At 47.4% G+C, this 15,568-nt stretch overlaps 1 protein-coding gene across 18 annotated transcripts in view; it reads left to right on the top strand.

Moving 5' to 3' along the window:
• The window catches only part of LOC100120714 (four and a half LIM domains protein 2), a 100,577-nt gene that overhangs the window by 62,212 nt on the left and 22,797 nt on the right, over positions 1–15,568 (top strand). For 16 of the 18 annotated variants that reach the window (XM_031925025.2, XM_032597284.1, XM_032597285.1 and 13 more), the window contains 3 exons: positions 1,436–1,613; positions 4,060–4,293; positions 4,976–5,185. In XM_031925025.2, the coding sequence (XP_031780885.1) occupies positions 1,436–1,613; positions 4,060–4,293; positions 4,976–5,185 (622 nt within the window). Of the gene's footprint in view, positions 1–1,435; positions 1,614–4,059; positions 4,294–4,975; positions 5,186–7,377; positions 7,569–11,506; positions 15,380–15,568 lie in introns of those variants that run through there. The other 2 variants (XM_032597290.1, XM_032597279.1) reach the window with 2 other exon arrangements.

The following is a 15,568-nucleotide window of genomic DNA, read 5'->3' as shown; positions in this document are numbered from 1 at the left end:
GAAATGGCTCGTCTGAAAAACGTCTTCATTAGGCTACGTAAAGGGCTCGCGCCATTATCCTCCTCTTATCACTCGTCTCCGATCGATTGTTCGGCTGATTTGATTTACGCTTCATTGGCAGCTCGCACGAAGCGCTCCTCTCACTCCGTCGGATAAGAATCGCGGGGCCGGGATAAATAAAAGCGAAGTATATTACACGCGCGCGAGTATATGGGAGAAAAAGGAAAGGAATAACGAACGCGTCACGCAGCCTTGAGGGGGAGCGGAAGGGCGCGGTAGTTGGCACAATAAATGTCCGCCGCAAATGCATCTCGCTGATTATACGATTTGTGTCGCTATATACACGTGTTCGACCTGTACGAGCGGCCCTTCGATCCTGTCTGCCTGTATACGTGTGTGTATAAGGAGAGAGAGAGAGAGACGCTGACGACGCGCTATTCTTTTGCGCCTCGTGCGGGATATGGGGTAACGCGAGAATCACGTCAAGGTGAATGTTTGCTCTTGGTGTGTGAAATTGAATTTACGCCTTTAAATTTCAGTTTTATATCCTTGAATGTATGACAAAATAGAAGCATCCAACATCCAATTTATACCTATGCTACGGGACAATCAAATGTGTAACGCCGATCCGACGCTTCCTTTTTAATAAGCAAAACGCCGTTTAAGACACGCGCATCAATAAACTAGAAATTTACGAGGCGCCGTAAAAAATTTAACGCGCCTCGAGTGCGCGGCCTATACATTATAATACATACATATGTATCTATATACAATTCGAATATGCCCCGGAGAGATAATAGGGCGCCGCATGGTATAGAATGTAAAAAGCTCGCCGACGCTCTCGCGAAAAGCTTCGAAGGTAAAGTCTGCGGCGGTGAGAGGAGGATAATAAAATCTTACGATAGGAACACGATAGCGCTTGCTCTTGGGGCTTAATGAAAGGAGCGGAGAGGAAGTAAATATTTATGCTTTCGTACAAGTATACGTAGGTTTAATTTGTCCCTCCGCGTTAAATCACTTCGGCTCGCTATTAAACGTTCGTCGTGTGTTATACCTGCCAGTTATTGCTGAATAATAATAATTTGACTCGTGCCCTTTTGGGATTAGCGCTATCTTCTGAAAATTATGGCTCAACGTAATAAAGAACGTTTATAGCTGTGGGCTTTACGCACTCGAGGGTAGGATTTAAATCCGGAGGATATTTGTCATAAACTAATGTACAACAATAATCGTAACAACCATATACCGCACGACGTCCGAACTTTCTCAATCATCCCGCAATAAAGAACATAAGCCAAGCTCTAATTACGTCCTCGATCCAGCTCGTAAACCCTCCTTAATCAAGCCCCCCCCCCCCCACCCCCAAAGAACCCACTTCCGTCATCCAACGATATACAAGGGCCATTAATCAAGCCACGAAATTTCGTCGTTCCAGGAAAAACTGCACCAGCTGCAAATGCCCAAGGGAGGCTCACGACGTCTGCCACGACGAGTGGGTGTCGGTGAGAGCGAGACTCGGTCTCAAGGGCGACGAATCCAGGGACCCCGTCGGTGGTTTCGATCCCAGGGATGCCGGACTGGCCTGGGCACCGCCTGGTCTGCCCCTTCACAAAGTGAGTATATATCGCTGTCTGCATTCTTTTATGCGTGGCTTTATTATCCTCCCTTTTTTTATGGGGAAAGTACGCGATTAGGCTATTTTTGTGGGAAAAGGATACGATGATACGTCGATTAGTAGACGAGAGGAAGAGCTTTATAGAAGAGCTATAATTGCTTTTTCTTTATTAAGCAAAGAGCTTGCGGAGGTGGTAACACGTGTGGATTACGCGAAATATGAAATTATTTTGAGAAATCTCGCGCATATGCAAGAATCTAATTATAAAACTAATTTATTAGCTTTTACCGGCAGTATTTGAAAAAAATCGTGTACAGACGCATTTTGCGGGCCGTACGATGACGTGAAAGTCATTAGTTTCGAAAGCCGCAGTCGAAGTCCAAGTTAATCCCCGAAATAAGCGAAGCGTATTTCGGTCGCGCAATTAGCCGCGCGGGTATCAATTTTAGCGTAGAGACGCATACGTATCCGGTGTGCTGTGCTACTGTGCCATTATATAAATACGAATTCGAATTTCGGCATAACTTGGCGCCGTTCGTTCGCGAGAGAGATTCGCCGGAAAATCGTCCGCGGGTTTTGTACCTTTAATTGCTTCTTTATATTCTCTCCTTCTGTAATGGACAAATTTGCGGAGCGATGATGCGGCAATTTGCGAAGTCCGGGAATTCTATTTCTGAAATTAGTGGACTTTCTGCTAAACTCTAAATATATTCGCCTTTTTCTATGCGCATATACGATGCGTTTTATCTATTTTTCGGCTTTATTTTGATTCTTGGGTTTCCACTCGAGATGCTCTCGAGCTTCGACTTAACTTCGGTGATAAATTTTGCGGTACTTAAGCTCGTAACAGCTTACTATTTCTGCAAAAGCATTATTCACCGGGCATCTCGCGGCTATTAGTCATTTTTGTTGGTAGCGCAGAGCTCGTAGATCGAGTATCCTAACAGATACGTATCATCACGTTTTCAAGTTTTATTAAAAAAAAATTTTCGAATGCTATTATCAATCTGCAATCAAAGTAAAAAGCTCAAGAACCAAAATAAGCTCTCCGCGGTTTTCAAGTGTAACACGTGCTCCAAATGCCAGTCGACTTTCACGGTCTTCGTGCACAGTAGCGACTCATCTCTCGGCACTGTGGAGCTTGCGAGAAAGCTTTGAGCAGCAATAGCGCAAGCTCACATGCGCACTTTTGGCCGCGCGCCCGCTGCCGTCAATATTTTCGGAGAAGTTGTCATAACTAATGCGTTACCTCGTCGCTTATTGCGTTTTTCCCCGCCCCACTACTTTCATTGAGCTTTTTTACATTGAGCTGAACTTGAATTCGAAATCATCTGTTCGTATATTTAGCGGGTGCTGTAATGTTTGTTTGGTTTCTAAAGTTAGGTATTATTTTTTCGCGAATATACACTATCTGTCTTCGCTGGCTAAAGACCTGGAGACTTCAAGCGGTGGGGGAAGGGTCAGTGCTAAAATCACACGCTCGAGCAAATCAATATGAGGCTGATGACAGCGATTCATTTTCTTAGCTCTTTGGGAGTGAGGTGGCGCAGGAGAGTGAAGGAGAATGTGAGGTGAAGAAATCGGTGTCGTGGCTCCAGTTGGACTGTCCTTAGTCGGCTCCAGCGTCGGCCATCGGCGGTCTCGATCGTTCCGCCTCCTGTACCGATCGCCGATCGGATTAGTAGGGACGGAGCGCGCGCGGTCCGGATAGCGCGTCGGTTGCAGGGGTGGCTGGACCAAGCGGCCGGCCGTTTACTGTTTTATGATGCCGGGGATTCCCCGCGCCGGCGAGCTATAGCCGCCCGTATCGAGGTGCGGGTGACCGCAATAAAAGATTCGAGCGCGGGCCCGAACGGTTTACTGCTTTCTCGATGCGGAGGACTTATCCGTCCTGATGCGCTCGGCCGGGCCGGAAAAACCGAAGATGGAGGTAAGGGTCTCCTGCATCCCGACGCCAGGCGCCGAACCCCAGGGTATCCGGGTTCGAATCCCCGAGCCCGGAAAAGGCGCCGCCAGTCCACCGACGCGCGACGCGATGCGCCTCAGGTGTCCCTGCATCCCTTTTAGTGCGGGTGACTGCAATAAAAGCTTTGAGCGTTTTACTGCTTCCTCGATGTGGAGGACTTATCTGTCCTAATGCGCTCGGCCGAGCCGGAAAAACTGAGTTCTTTCTTCACTGGAGTCTTCGCGTGCGCGTAGGTGTGTATGTGTGTGCGTGCGAGTGTGTGAGCGTGTGTGCGAGTGGGTGCTGTGTGGCCACCACAGCTCTTTGTTTATTGACTTTTGAATTCGAACGTCGACCACTTGTTGCTTTAACCTCCATTCGCTCACCTAGTCCGCATCTGCCAACCAGTTCTACATTACGCTAGAATATCTCGTTCAACCAAGCAAAATAAGCATTTTCAATAAAGCAGCCTCGTTACAATCACTCGATTCTTCCACAGGTGGAGGAGTACTTCTCGATGTTGCCGGAGCTGTCGGTGCCTCGTCTCGGCACAGCCGGCGAGCGCCACCGAGATCGGCAGCTTGCGACCCAGTTGCCGAAGCAGGACCTCGCCAGGGCCTATTGTCGGCATCTGGACCCTCAACATTCCGTCAGCGCCGACGACTTCATGGCGGCGCGAAACGAGATCGCCCTGGACATCGGCAGCGTTCAGGAGGTCTTCGAAAAGGGAGTGGTACGTTTCGCCCGTCGATTCTCGTCGAGTCCTGTGGAACAAAGAAAAGAACTAACTTACTCAGCGGTAGAATAAATCAAAAACAGAGAGATGACGCGTACCGCGATAAGTCATTTCGCTGCAAAGAAATGTATTTAAAACACTGTCGGGAGTATGACATTTTTATAAAACAAAATTAATCCTCTGCGCGAGCGGATGTTTTGACAGGAAATTCCAAACGGCTTTAAATGCGCTGTATATGCTTTGTGCACGTGTAATCGTTGATCTTCTAGATCTCGTGGATCTAATTTTGTGAGCATATACAGCGCGGAACACGTCACGTCGTCGCCGGACAAGATTAACATACTGCGAAAACAAATATCGCCCTCAGCTTTTCCGCAGTAGATTACGCGCTGCGATGAACGTTTTAATGCGATTTCTGAACTCGGCTCATCGGTCTTTTAGCCGCGCGAAATGGGTTTATTTGAGAACAGTTTTATCGGATCGACGATCCGCGTTATTGATTTATTTAGTCGGCGTATTGGCGTCGATTTATCTTGCGAAATTAATCGAGCGCTCGCAAGCGCTTGAAAACATATTATATAGCCATAAACGGAAAGCAACTAGTACGAAAATTGTATAAAGAGTATAATAGCCGGCGCGTTACCAACGTTCTAATTGAATTTATTTTCTGAATTCATAGGAGTGCGGCGCGTGCAGCGAGCCGCTAAAGTACGCGAGTCTCGCGGTTTCCGCGAGCAAATTGGGACTTCTGTACCATCCGACGTGCTTCAGGTGCTCGCAGTGCGAGGAATTGCTGGTCGATCTTGCCTACTGCGTGCACGATGATGCTCTCTACTGCGAGAGGCATTACGCCGAGCAGCTCAAGCCGAGGTGTGCTGCCTGCGATGAGGTAGGTTTTGCTTGATTTTTTTAAGTTTTGGTGGATCGGAACCATATGTCTTATGTATTTTCAAATGTAAGACAGTTCAGAGAATGAGAGTATTTCTGTGGGGTAGAAACACACCGACGATGTCTGACTTACCGACGAGCAGTATATGCTCCTGGATGCCACTGTCGGTGCACTTGAATTATACTCGGAAATGCGAACTTCTTTATCGACAGAAGCATGCACAGGTCACTCGAAATTCTGATACCCATTGCTGTTTCCACTATTTAAATACGTGATAGTTCATAGATTGGACACGGCGCTTAATAGTAACTTTTTTTAATAACATTTTTGAGTGCCGCGATTCTTCTCAATAACTGAATTCTGCAATATTTTAGGATTTGAGAACAAAAATACTGATGTTACGTACGGCATTTATCCCTCTTTCGATTTATTCCGTCGTAAATGTCTAAAAACATAAGCGAATATGAAAAGTCACTTTTTCAATATCTACGAGTGTCTTTTTTCCGATTCTTAATTTTTATTGAACTGTTAAACCGGCTATGACAAGATCCAGCCTAAAAGCATAAAAACTGTCGACACACACGCAGTAGCGTGGAATTTAAAACAACATTCTTAAGCACATAACGCTACCCTTTAAAAACTAATTTTAGACTCGGCTGAGATTTATGAAAAGATCACTTATTATTAAGATCACAGAGCTATGCAATTTTGAGACCGAACGTGTAAATTTGAAAATAAACGAGACTTTGTAGTAGAAGCCTGCCAACAACGACGGAACGTTTAGACGCCTCGGAATACGCACATTTTGCCGCGCAAGCATAATATTTATTCGGAATGCAAAAATTTCGCTAGAGAATATAACCGTGCCTATTTAAACTCGTCGAAGGTCTGGAATGCCTGACATATTTATAAGACCCGCGCTGATTTTAAAATGAATAAAGTCGCGACCGTGACGAAATTCCAAAACGGACCTAATGCATTCGCATCGTCGCGTTTTTCAGCTCGAAAACCAGTATACAGCAGCAGCCAGGATAATGGTACACGGCTTGCGCAATCGCGTCCGCAGAAAAAAGACCCGGCGCGTACACTCGCGCGCCAGAGATATTTGGGGTATAATAGCGCGCAATATAAACGCCGCGGCAGTCACTTGTAGCGGCGCGGGCCGGTTTCTCGCGCTCGGCTCTCGGCGAACTGGGCCGCATTCGACTTTATTTAGACCGACGAAAATAGAGAAGCGCGTATAGAGATGCCGCCGCCGCTGAACAGCGCTATCGGTCCGCTTTGCGAAGGGAAAATGCGGCGAAAGTGCGTTTGTGCGTATTCTTTTGTTGTGAGGATATGATACGATACAAGCGACAAATTGACCACCTGTGGATACGAGGAGTCTCGAATTTAACGCCGATGCGATATCTCGCCAAAATTTTGTTGGGCAGGGTGGATAGAGAGGAAAGATTTTTGGCTGATTGTGATGCGTCTTAATTGCCAGAGCCTTGTCGTCGCGGCCAGCCAAGAGTCGATAATGCCGAGCGTTGTCAAGGGGATATTGTTAGAATTTCCGAGATCTCTCTCTCTCTCTCTCTCTCTCTCTCTCTCTCTCTCTCTCTCTCTCTCTCTCTCTCTCACGGCGGGCTGATGACGGAGCGCTTGTTCCGTTGCGACACGACGGTCATCGAGCGACGATTGACTTATTATGCTTGCTTCTTCAGCGCTGAAAGATTTGCTAACACTTATTTAAGGTGTCGTTGTATTTTTCGGATCGAATACCTTTATGCGACCGGATAAAAGAATTAGCCCTGGCATAAAACAACTCTATAGAATCCAATCACGATCTGCCGACAACACAGAGCCACCAACCTCGATTTCACGTAGCTTGGCACTCAACAAGCAGCAACGCATCTCTCGATTTAGAATCCGCAGACATACGGCTCGCTCATTTATTGATCCCCCATCGCTTCCTTAATAAACCAAGCTCCATGTATTCTTAAATTGCCGGATTTATGCATTCACCCTTTCTCTCTCCCGTCTATTTCGACTTGAGGAATCGAATCGCATCTCCCACCACCACTTGTGGAAATTTGCAGGCCTGCACCGAGAGAGAGAGAGAGAGAGAGAGAGAGAGAGAGAGAGAGAGAGAGAGAGAGAGAGACTCCAGCGTCTGGCCCTGGCCGATCCGGTCTTTTATTAGTCAGTAATCGAGTGGAAAGGAAACTCGAGCGAGAGTCCGATACGCGAGCCTCTTCGAGCCGTATTATAAATATAATCGCGAGTATTAAATCCGTTCGTTTTTTTTCGAATTCAAATTTCCCGCCATTACGAGCTTGATATAGTGATACTGCTGGAATTCCGAGGATCGGCTTGTGTCGCGCGCGTGTAATAGCAGCTGGTAAGTCATCCGGTGCGTAGGTGGTGTGCATGTGTATCGTCGAGAAAGTTTGTGAAATCGTCGATGCTGCAGGATCTCCTGTTTTATCGACTGTTTTACGATAGCTGCACTATCCGCTTGTTGCTTTAACGATTTAGGGCCTGCAGTTCCGCGGAAATTTGCTGTATAGTTGATTTTGATTGCCTTTGAGGAATTAGACTCGTTTGGCCAATGTTGCGCGCGGAATAGAACTGGGAAAGTTTTTGAATGTTGCCTGATGTCGTTGGATGGAATTGGTATGGATCTGTCGATCGTTATTTTTATCGCATGTATTTACAGTGCTGTGTAACCTTTTTGAAAATAAAGTCACCATTGAAGTAGTCCGATATTCTCTACCATAAGCAGTGAATCATTATACTCGAGAATAAAAGCGATGAGCCGATCGAGTCTCATAACGAGGCTATTTATAAGCTCGAATCGGCTTCTCAAGCATAGACGAGGAAAATCCGTTTCATCTCTCGACTCGTCAAGGCGGTAATATTAATATTTGCTCAGTACACACACGCGATCGAGAAAACACCGCCCCAATTCGAAATTCTCATTTCCTTTTGTCATCGTAAGAGAAAAAGCTGGTCTCGCGAAGCGCACAACGGTGCCTCTGAGCCTCGAGTCCGACGCCGCTGGCCTTTATACAAAAGCCTGCAGGTCGCTGACGTAATCCTACGGTCACGGTGCTCTATACTGCCTGGCTCTCACTCTCGCTTGCGCGCATATGAGCGCGAGCCCCGCGACATTGTCTATTTCGGGAGCGACTTCGCGGATCGCCGAGGACGCCTCATCTCTTTCTCTGATGCTGCTAGACACGCCTTTCAGAAATTTTCGGGGAGCGTTTGAAAATTGATCGATACTTAGATTTTAATCGTGTACTTTTAATACGGATACGTGCGTTATTTTCGAATTTCGGTGTACGGCTCCGAAAAAATTATGGTTTTTTTTCAAAAGCACTATTTTTACGATATTCTCGAAAATACCCGACGATACGTCACCTGCTCTGCATTTTTACTTACGTAAACAGCGCGATTTAATGTTCAACAATCAATCTCCGCGCGCGATTTCGAAACGCACGAAAGCACACGAGAACCGTGTCGCAATAATCCTCTCTTTCTCTTTTTTTTTCGTTGTTCTCCGATCTCGATGATGAAAGAAAGCTCGAAGATGATCACGGTGGATTTTTAATTTCGACGCGCGGTATCGCGTTTCATCGCCTCCGTATGTGCGTGTGTTTTGAAAGAGAGCGTGGACTCTTTTCTTTTTAACCCTGACTACTATCCGCGTGTTTTAATCCTATCTCGCTCCAAAGTGTGAATTAAGCTCGACGCAGTTACACCCCATGCATAATTCAAACCAGTCCTGAACTCTCTCTCTCTCTCACTCTCTCTCTCTCTCTCTCTCTCTCTCTCTCTCTCTCTCTGTCTCATCTCGTCGCAGCGTGTCAAAGTTCGCAGCCATCGATTTCCGCCGAAGACGACTTGGAATAATTTAATACAGCCGCGCACAACGGCGCCGGCATTTCGTCCGAGCGTGTCCGAGATAAGTCGAAGTCTCTCTCTCTCTCAGCGAGCTTTCGACCCGATTGACGCGCGAGTCAATGAACGAGCTCCGCACACCCGCGCGCGCGAGCCAGTTTCGCAAGTGCATAACCGGGATCGAGCACCTCTCGAGAGTCTGGTATAACGGACTAACGTCGTCCGCTGGCGGTTGCGGCCAAGATGAATGGAGCGATTTGGGTCGCGAAAGCTTCGCAGCCGAGAGAGATAGGACGTCTAATCGTCGGGAGTGCTGCTGTCCACTTTGCTCGGGGCTAGCCTGAAAATTTATTCGCGTAAAATTAGACGATAATATTTGCGTTGGAGAGGAGGGAACAAAATCGACGTTTACACGCCGTCGTGCGATGGGGTCTATTTCGGCGAGTTTTGCAAAAACTCGAGTAATTGGATTGGCTGGGAAAAAAATATCGATGAACCTAAAAGTGGAAGTTTTAACGAAGTTGGCCGCGGCGTAATGTAATAAGGCCACTCCGCGGCAAACACTAACGGCCTTATCGCTTATGTAACGTAATTTCATCGAAATTTTTCGTCCGCTGCGAACTTTCTAATGAGATATATTGAGACGCAGTTGCTGCAATCTGTATAAATTTAAAAATTGGACGCGAAAACATTATTAGGGAATAATTATTATTTTCGAGAAGAGCCGGGCGAGCGCGATCAAAGGGTTGCGAGCCTCGCGCGCCTTACATTCTGCCTGGGTCTTTGGTCTTGACCATCGCCTGTTGCCAGGAAAACAATTTATTTCAGTGAACGGTGCGAAAGGGTTCGACTATTCTCTGCGGCTGATTTATTTTTCTCCGATAGATGTATTTTCAGATGTGGATCGGACTGTTTTTAGTCTCTAGCTGCGCTAGACTAGAGGAAATAATTAAATCCTTCTGTTGTTTTCGTCGTGTTAATTTCGTTCGTCTGGTTTAACAATATCGAGGCGCTGTTTTCAAAATTAGCGAATACTGTATCGAAGCTACGATTAGATTCCATTAGAGTTATAAATTGAGGTATGATGAATGTAACGCGAAACAAGCACTAGATGCACACTGTAATATCGTCGCAGTTTTCCGAGCGATTTATCGCACCGAGACTCGGCAAACCTATGAAAATTCAACTCAGCGACGTCGTATTTATGCGTGTAATTGACCGTAAACAAGTCAGCGCGTGTGATAAATAAATCGACCGAAAATTCGTCACCTCGGAAAAGCCCGGCTGATGTCTTCCCGCCTCTATACTCGATGATCCCGAGAATCCATCGAGACGAAAATAGCCAGTCTATTCACGCGTTACTTCATTCACGTAACTAGTCCGAACGTTGTCCATCGCCAAGATCATGTCGCAGTTTTTCACGAGAGCAAAAATTCGCATATACGTTTCTCACTCGACATCGCGTCGTAACTCGTATTTTTAGCCGAACCTTTGCGGATTCGTGCGTATTAAAAGATAATTTTAACTTTTAATGCTGCACGATATGGCAAGTGCATTCCGATCCGATATGCGGACGATGATGATGAGGATCTGAGAAGAAGCTCGTGTGTGTGTGCGTGTACTGTAAAAACAGCCGCGAGAAGTTTTAGCTCGACGAGTTGAGGGAAACTTGAGATTTTTATAAATAAATCCGTAAATCAAGCCTTGACGAGAGAGAGAGAGAGAGAGAGAGAGAGAGAGAGAGAGAGAGAGAGAGAGAGAGAGAGATGAGAGCTTATGGCGAGAGATACGCTAAAGGATGCAAGTTACGGCATCGGTTGCGCCTGCTGGTGACGTTTATAATTGCGATCTTTATGCGCGCCGCTAAAAACACCGGTCGCACGGATTCATCGAATTTTGCAATTCGTTTATTATGTGGGCCAGCCCGACGTGCTGCGAAATGGATATAATGCCTGGCAGTCGGCTATCCGTTATAATGTGTTTTGGTTGCACAATGTACTGGGCAAGACTGATTTACTAATTAGAGATGCCCCTGCGACCGAGTCACGCAAGAGACAAATGCGCGTATGTAAAATAGACGAACCCGACAGCCTACAATTTCAAACATTAAGTCGGGGCATAATTCTAAAAATCTGTCGCTTTGAAGCCAGGCCTAGCTTAGAAACCCAACACGACTTCTCTCCCCGAGCTTTAATCCTCACACACTTGAAAAGAATTACACATCCTTTACACTTTACATCCCGCGTCGGAAGGTCAGACGCACCAGTTCTCTCGCATCAGTGTCCCATAGAGTCTAGGGCACGCGGACGTTGACGGCTCCTCCTTCTCTCTCTTTCTTGCTTGCTCGCTAGTCGCACGCGGGGGCAATCTAAATCGGTCAGCTAAAAAGGGGTTTTGAGATCCGGTAGACACTCGACTACTGGTCTCTCCTCTCTCTCTCTCTCTCTCTCTCTCTCTCTCTCTCTCTCTCTCTTTCTCTCTCTCTCTCTCTCTCGCACCGACCGTGGCCGCGCTCGGGCGTTCGATCACCGACCGAAATAACTGCCGTTGGCATTGTTCCGTTTTCCTTCAAAAGCATCACCCTCGTTCTATGGAGATGAGTCGCGTGGATCGCAACCCTTTGGGAGATCGGAGGAAGACGTGAGCCACTACCCACGTGGACGGGTTTTATAGTGCGCGATAAGCTGAACCAGATTTTCAATTTGTTGAAGTTTACGCTTTTATTTGTTTACAAGATACAGTAAAGAATTCGAGGCGAAATCGAACGAGCGTTTTTGTAATGTCCGACTCGTGTATCGTACAAGGTTAATGGGGACTGATTGACACGTTTCTTTTCGAGCGGGACGCGTTTACTCGCGGGGAAAGCGAAAGATTCAATATAAACGGATTTAAAAGCCTGTAATCGTACACATCGCGCCGCCGCTAATGTGAAGCTTAACATCGTAACTTTTCGAGGCAAGCTTGTTCTCGCGATTTATTAACTCTCCTTTCCTTTGATATCTCCAAATTAACGGTTATTAACTTCGCTTACATCATACTCCCGAAGCTTCGATCTCGACAACAAACGCAAATTGAATTAAGCCCGCGAAAGTCGCTCCGAGTCTCGTGAAACTTTCAAACTTAGACTTAGGCCATTCAAAAGTCATGAGAGAACACGCTCAAAAAAGTCTGCTCTCCCGAACATCTCGTCGGATCGTTTTCGGAATCTCGAGAGAGCTTTAAATATAATTCATCGAAAGTTCGATACGCGGACGGCGAGACTTTCAATAACTCGAATTGGAGCGCGGCCAGAGCGATGTACCGCGCGCAAATTTTGTATCGGGAAAATCTCGATGACGCCGTCTTCCCGTCACTCGCTGTAACGAAAATATTCTCGATTTCTATTTGCGACGGCTATTTTGTTGCTTGTCTTTTAAAAATAAAATCCGGCGCTTGAGATGCTTCAATTCCGGGGAATCCGATACCGGAGGGTAAGAATGTCTCTCGCGTTTCGTATGATATAGGTGCAGTAGCTTGATTACCGTGTTATTGTCACCTTCGTCTGGTTTAACGATATTTTTACCTCGACGAATTGGAGCAATTCTAGAGTGTTTGTTTTGAGGCTGGTACGTACTTTATACTGCGAGAGTCGTTAATACGAAGGGCACGACTCGGTATTAATCATCGTTGCATTCTCTAGACTGCTGAAATTCCGGATTAAAATAAGTCGGAGATTTGATAATTGATGAATATCGTTCAAAATATCCTATCCACACAGTCACAACAGCTCTACATCACCGGATTACTGATTCTGATCTGACCAAAAATCCTGAAAACGCTTCTAGGAAAAAGCACGCTCAGCTAATTATTCTCGGTCGTTTCGAGGGAACTTTCGAAATTCCTCGGCGCTGCCTCGGTACCACCTATATTACCCAAGCCCGCACGCGTACGTCTGTAAAAAGCTTTGATTTACAGCTCTGAAAATTGCCTGTCGCATTGTCAAGGCACCAGCAGCGGCGGTGCGTTTACCTCGACCATTACATCGTTTTCTCTCTATCTATACAGCGGTGCAGGAACGATCGGGTCATTGGTGGTCCATCGGCGACAACTGCCAAGTGCAAGTCGCGTTAATTATCCCCCTCGAGCTCATCGATCGCTCGCGTATTAAGTCACACACACACACACACACACACGTGCATAGACACAGACACACCGAAACAGAGAGAGACTATTCTCTGGCTCATGATCCAGGGTGGCTCTATCGAGCTACTTTTAGCCACTCTGTGCCGGCCGTCAAACGCCGCCGCCGCTGCAGAGCAGTCGTCGCTCATTACGCACGCATTTGGCCAAGCCCAGCATCAGTGTAGTGTATAAACTCGCTCAGCCGACTCAGCTAGAAGAAAATAAAGCGGCATCAGTTGCGCCGCGATATTACCTCCCATCCGGATGCGCCGGATAACTCAATCAAGAGTCGTGTAGCGACCTGCGGCACACACGTGTGCCGAGAGCGACTCGCGCTGCGCCGGAGAGAGCGAGCTTCAAATTCACGAGTGGGTGATGCTACTGCGCGTGCCCGACATTACGTAAGGAGAGGGAAGCGTGTGTGTATGTATCTCTCTCTCTATACGCGTACGCCACTTGGCCTTGGGGTATAGATAATTGCCGTTCGAAGATTTTTCACGCTGAGGCCCGCTGGATGACACAGACTCTGCTCTGGTGTACTGGATTTCGAGAGGGTGATACGGTGTGTTCCGTGGATCTGGAAGTTTGTGAGATGATGATTCAGCGTTTGGCTGCCGATGACGAGTTTATTAGGCTGTGACAAATTGCCGTAATATCCCGTGCCTCGATTGATCTCCTGCGTCCAGAATATACTTTGAGAGTCGGTCTTAATTAGAGCGAACTATAAAAGGAGCAAGGAAGAGTCTGGGATACGTCGAAGTGAAAAGATTATGGAATCCGAATCCGTTTGCTCCAAGTAAGTAACACCACTCGACAATGGGCTTGCAACTGTCGGTACTCGTCGGCTGCGTGGGTGCATTGGAGCTTCTGGCATGTCTGCGCCACGTGATCGTCTGCGTAATGAAGCTGACCGACCAGCCCGCCAACTGCTGCGTCGGCTATTTTCATCGGTCCAGGATATCCGATCACGACTTCGTCGTTCTCGAAAAGACTCCTCCGGAACAGGATGACACCGAGAGCAACAAACAGACTTGCAGTGAGATCGAAGCTATTCTCAGAGAGACCAGATCTGAACCGGACATCCTCTGTCTTGGCCCACCACCCCTGGCCGATGGTTACGTCAGGATCCCGACGCCCATCCCGTTCGGCGTTGACGACGAAATGGCTTTACAGAAGTCCAGCTCCAATGCCTCGTCGTTGGTGGACTCTGGAAACGAAAATCCCACGACCAGAAAGTCCTTCGAGAATCTGACAGTGGCTATCAAGACCAAATGCAGCTCTTCATCCGATGTCTCCTCTCTGGAGGACACTGAAAACACAGCCGGTACCAACGTTAAAGCACCTCCGAAGAAGGTCCTGCGACGTTCCAGGACACCGGAATTCCACGGAGGCTCCTGCGATGACTACGATGACGGCGAGGAGGAGGATCTGGAACAACATCAGAAGAAGCACCACAAGGCCAGCAAGAGCACGCTTAGTATGGCCAGCCGAAGGTCCACCAGATCTAAACCATCGAAGACCAGCGAATTGGGAAGATCGGCGGAGAGCCTGTCAACGGCCAGCATTAGCAGAAGGTCAAAGCGGCATCGCGAGCCAGAAAGATGCAAATCTGACATCCAGATACAGGTGGCGAGAAATCTGCACCGCGACGAGTGGACCAACACGTCACCCATGGGCAGCGAAGCCGACAGTCTCGGCAACCTATCCCGAGCCTCGAGCAAGCGCAGCATATCCGTGCTGATTCAGACGAGCTTCGAGGACAAGCTGCAGTTTCCCGAAAATAGCAGTGTTCACAATTTGGAAGTAGGAGGATCCAAGTCGCTGGTCTGTCCCAACTGCCGATGCGGCAACGAGCCGAGGGTCAGGAGAATAACCGAGCTTGGCGAATCAGTCGACGGCAGACCGCAGCTGGTGAAAATATCCAGCTTCGAGGAAGCTTCCGGCGACGACTACGACAAGCTTCACAACGTCATCAACGGAGGAAAGAGAAACTCCGCTGCTAAGAACTGGGGCGAGAGGATCAAGTCGTCCGTTGATAGCGAGTCCTTCGACGAGTACCAGGACGCCGAGGAGGAGGGCGTCGGCTTCTGCGATCAGCCCATTCAGTTCAGGATTCCGGATCCAGGAGACAATCAGGCTTTTTGGGTAATTCGAAGACACTTCCGCACGAAGACACGTGTTTACAAATTTCCTCTGCACCCTTACACTCGACACTCCCTGGCTATGTAGTAGTTTAATATCGTAGAGACTGTAATACACAGTATACTAAAGTTCTGCGCATGACGGGAACAAATTAATTTCCATAGATATAGATCGATGTGATTTATTGTACGA

This window comes from Nasonia vitripennis, chromosome 2 (genome assembly GCF_009193385.2).
Source record: "Nasonia vitripennis strain AsymCx chromosome 2, Nvit_psr_1.1, whole genome shotgun sequence".
In the NCBI taxonomy this organism is placed as follows: Eukaryota; Metazoa; Arthropoda; class Insecta; order Hymenoptera; family Pteromalidae; genus Nasonia; species Nasonia vitripennis.
The sequence above is the reverse complement of the archived record's forward strand: the minus strand, read 5'-3'. Positions and strand labels throughout refer to the sequence as shown.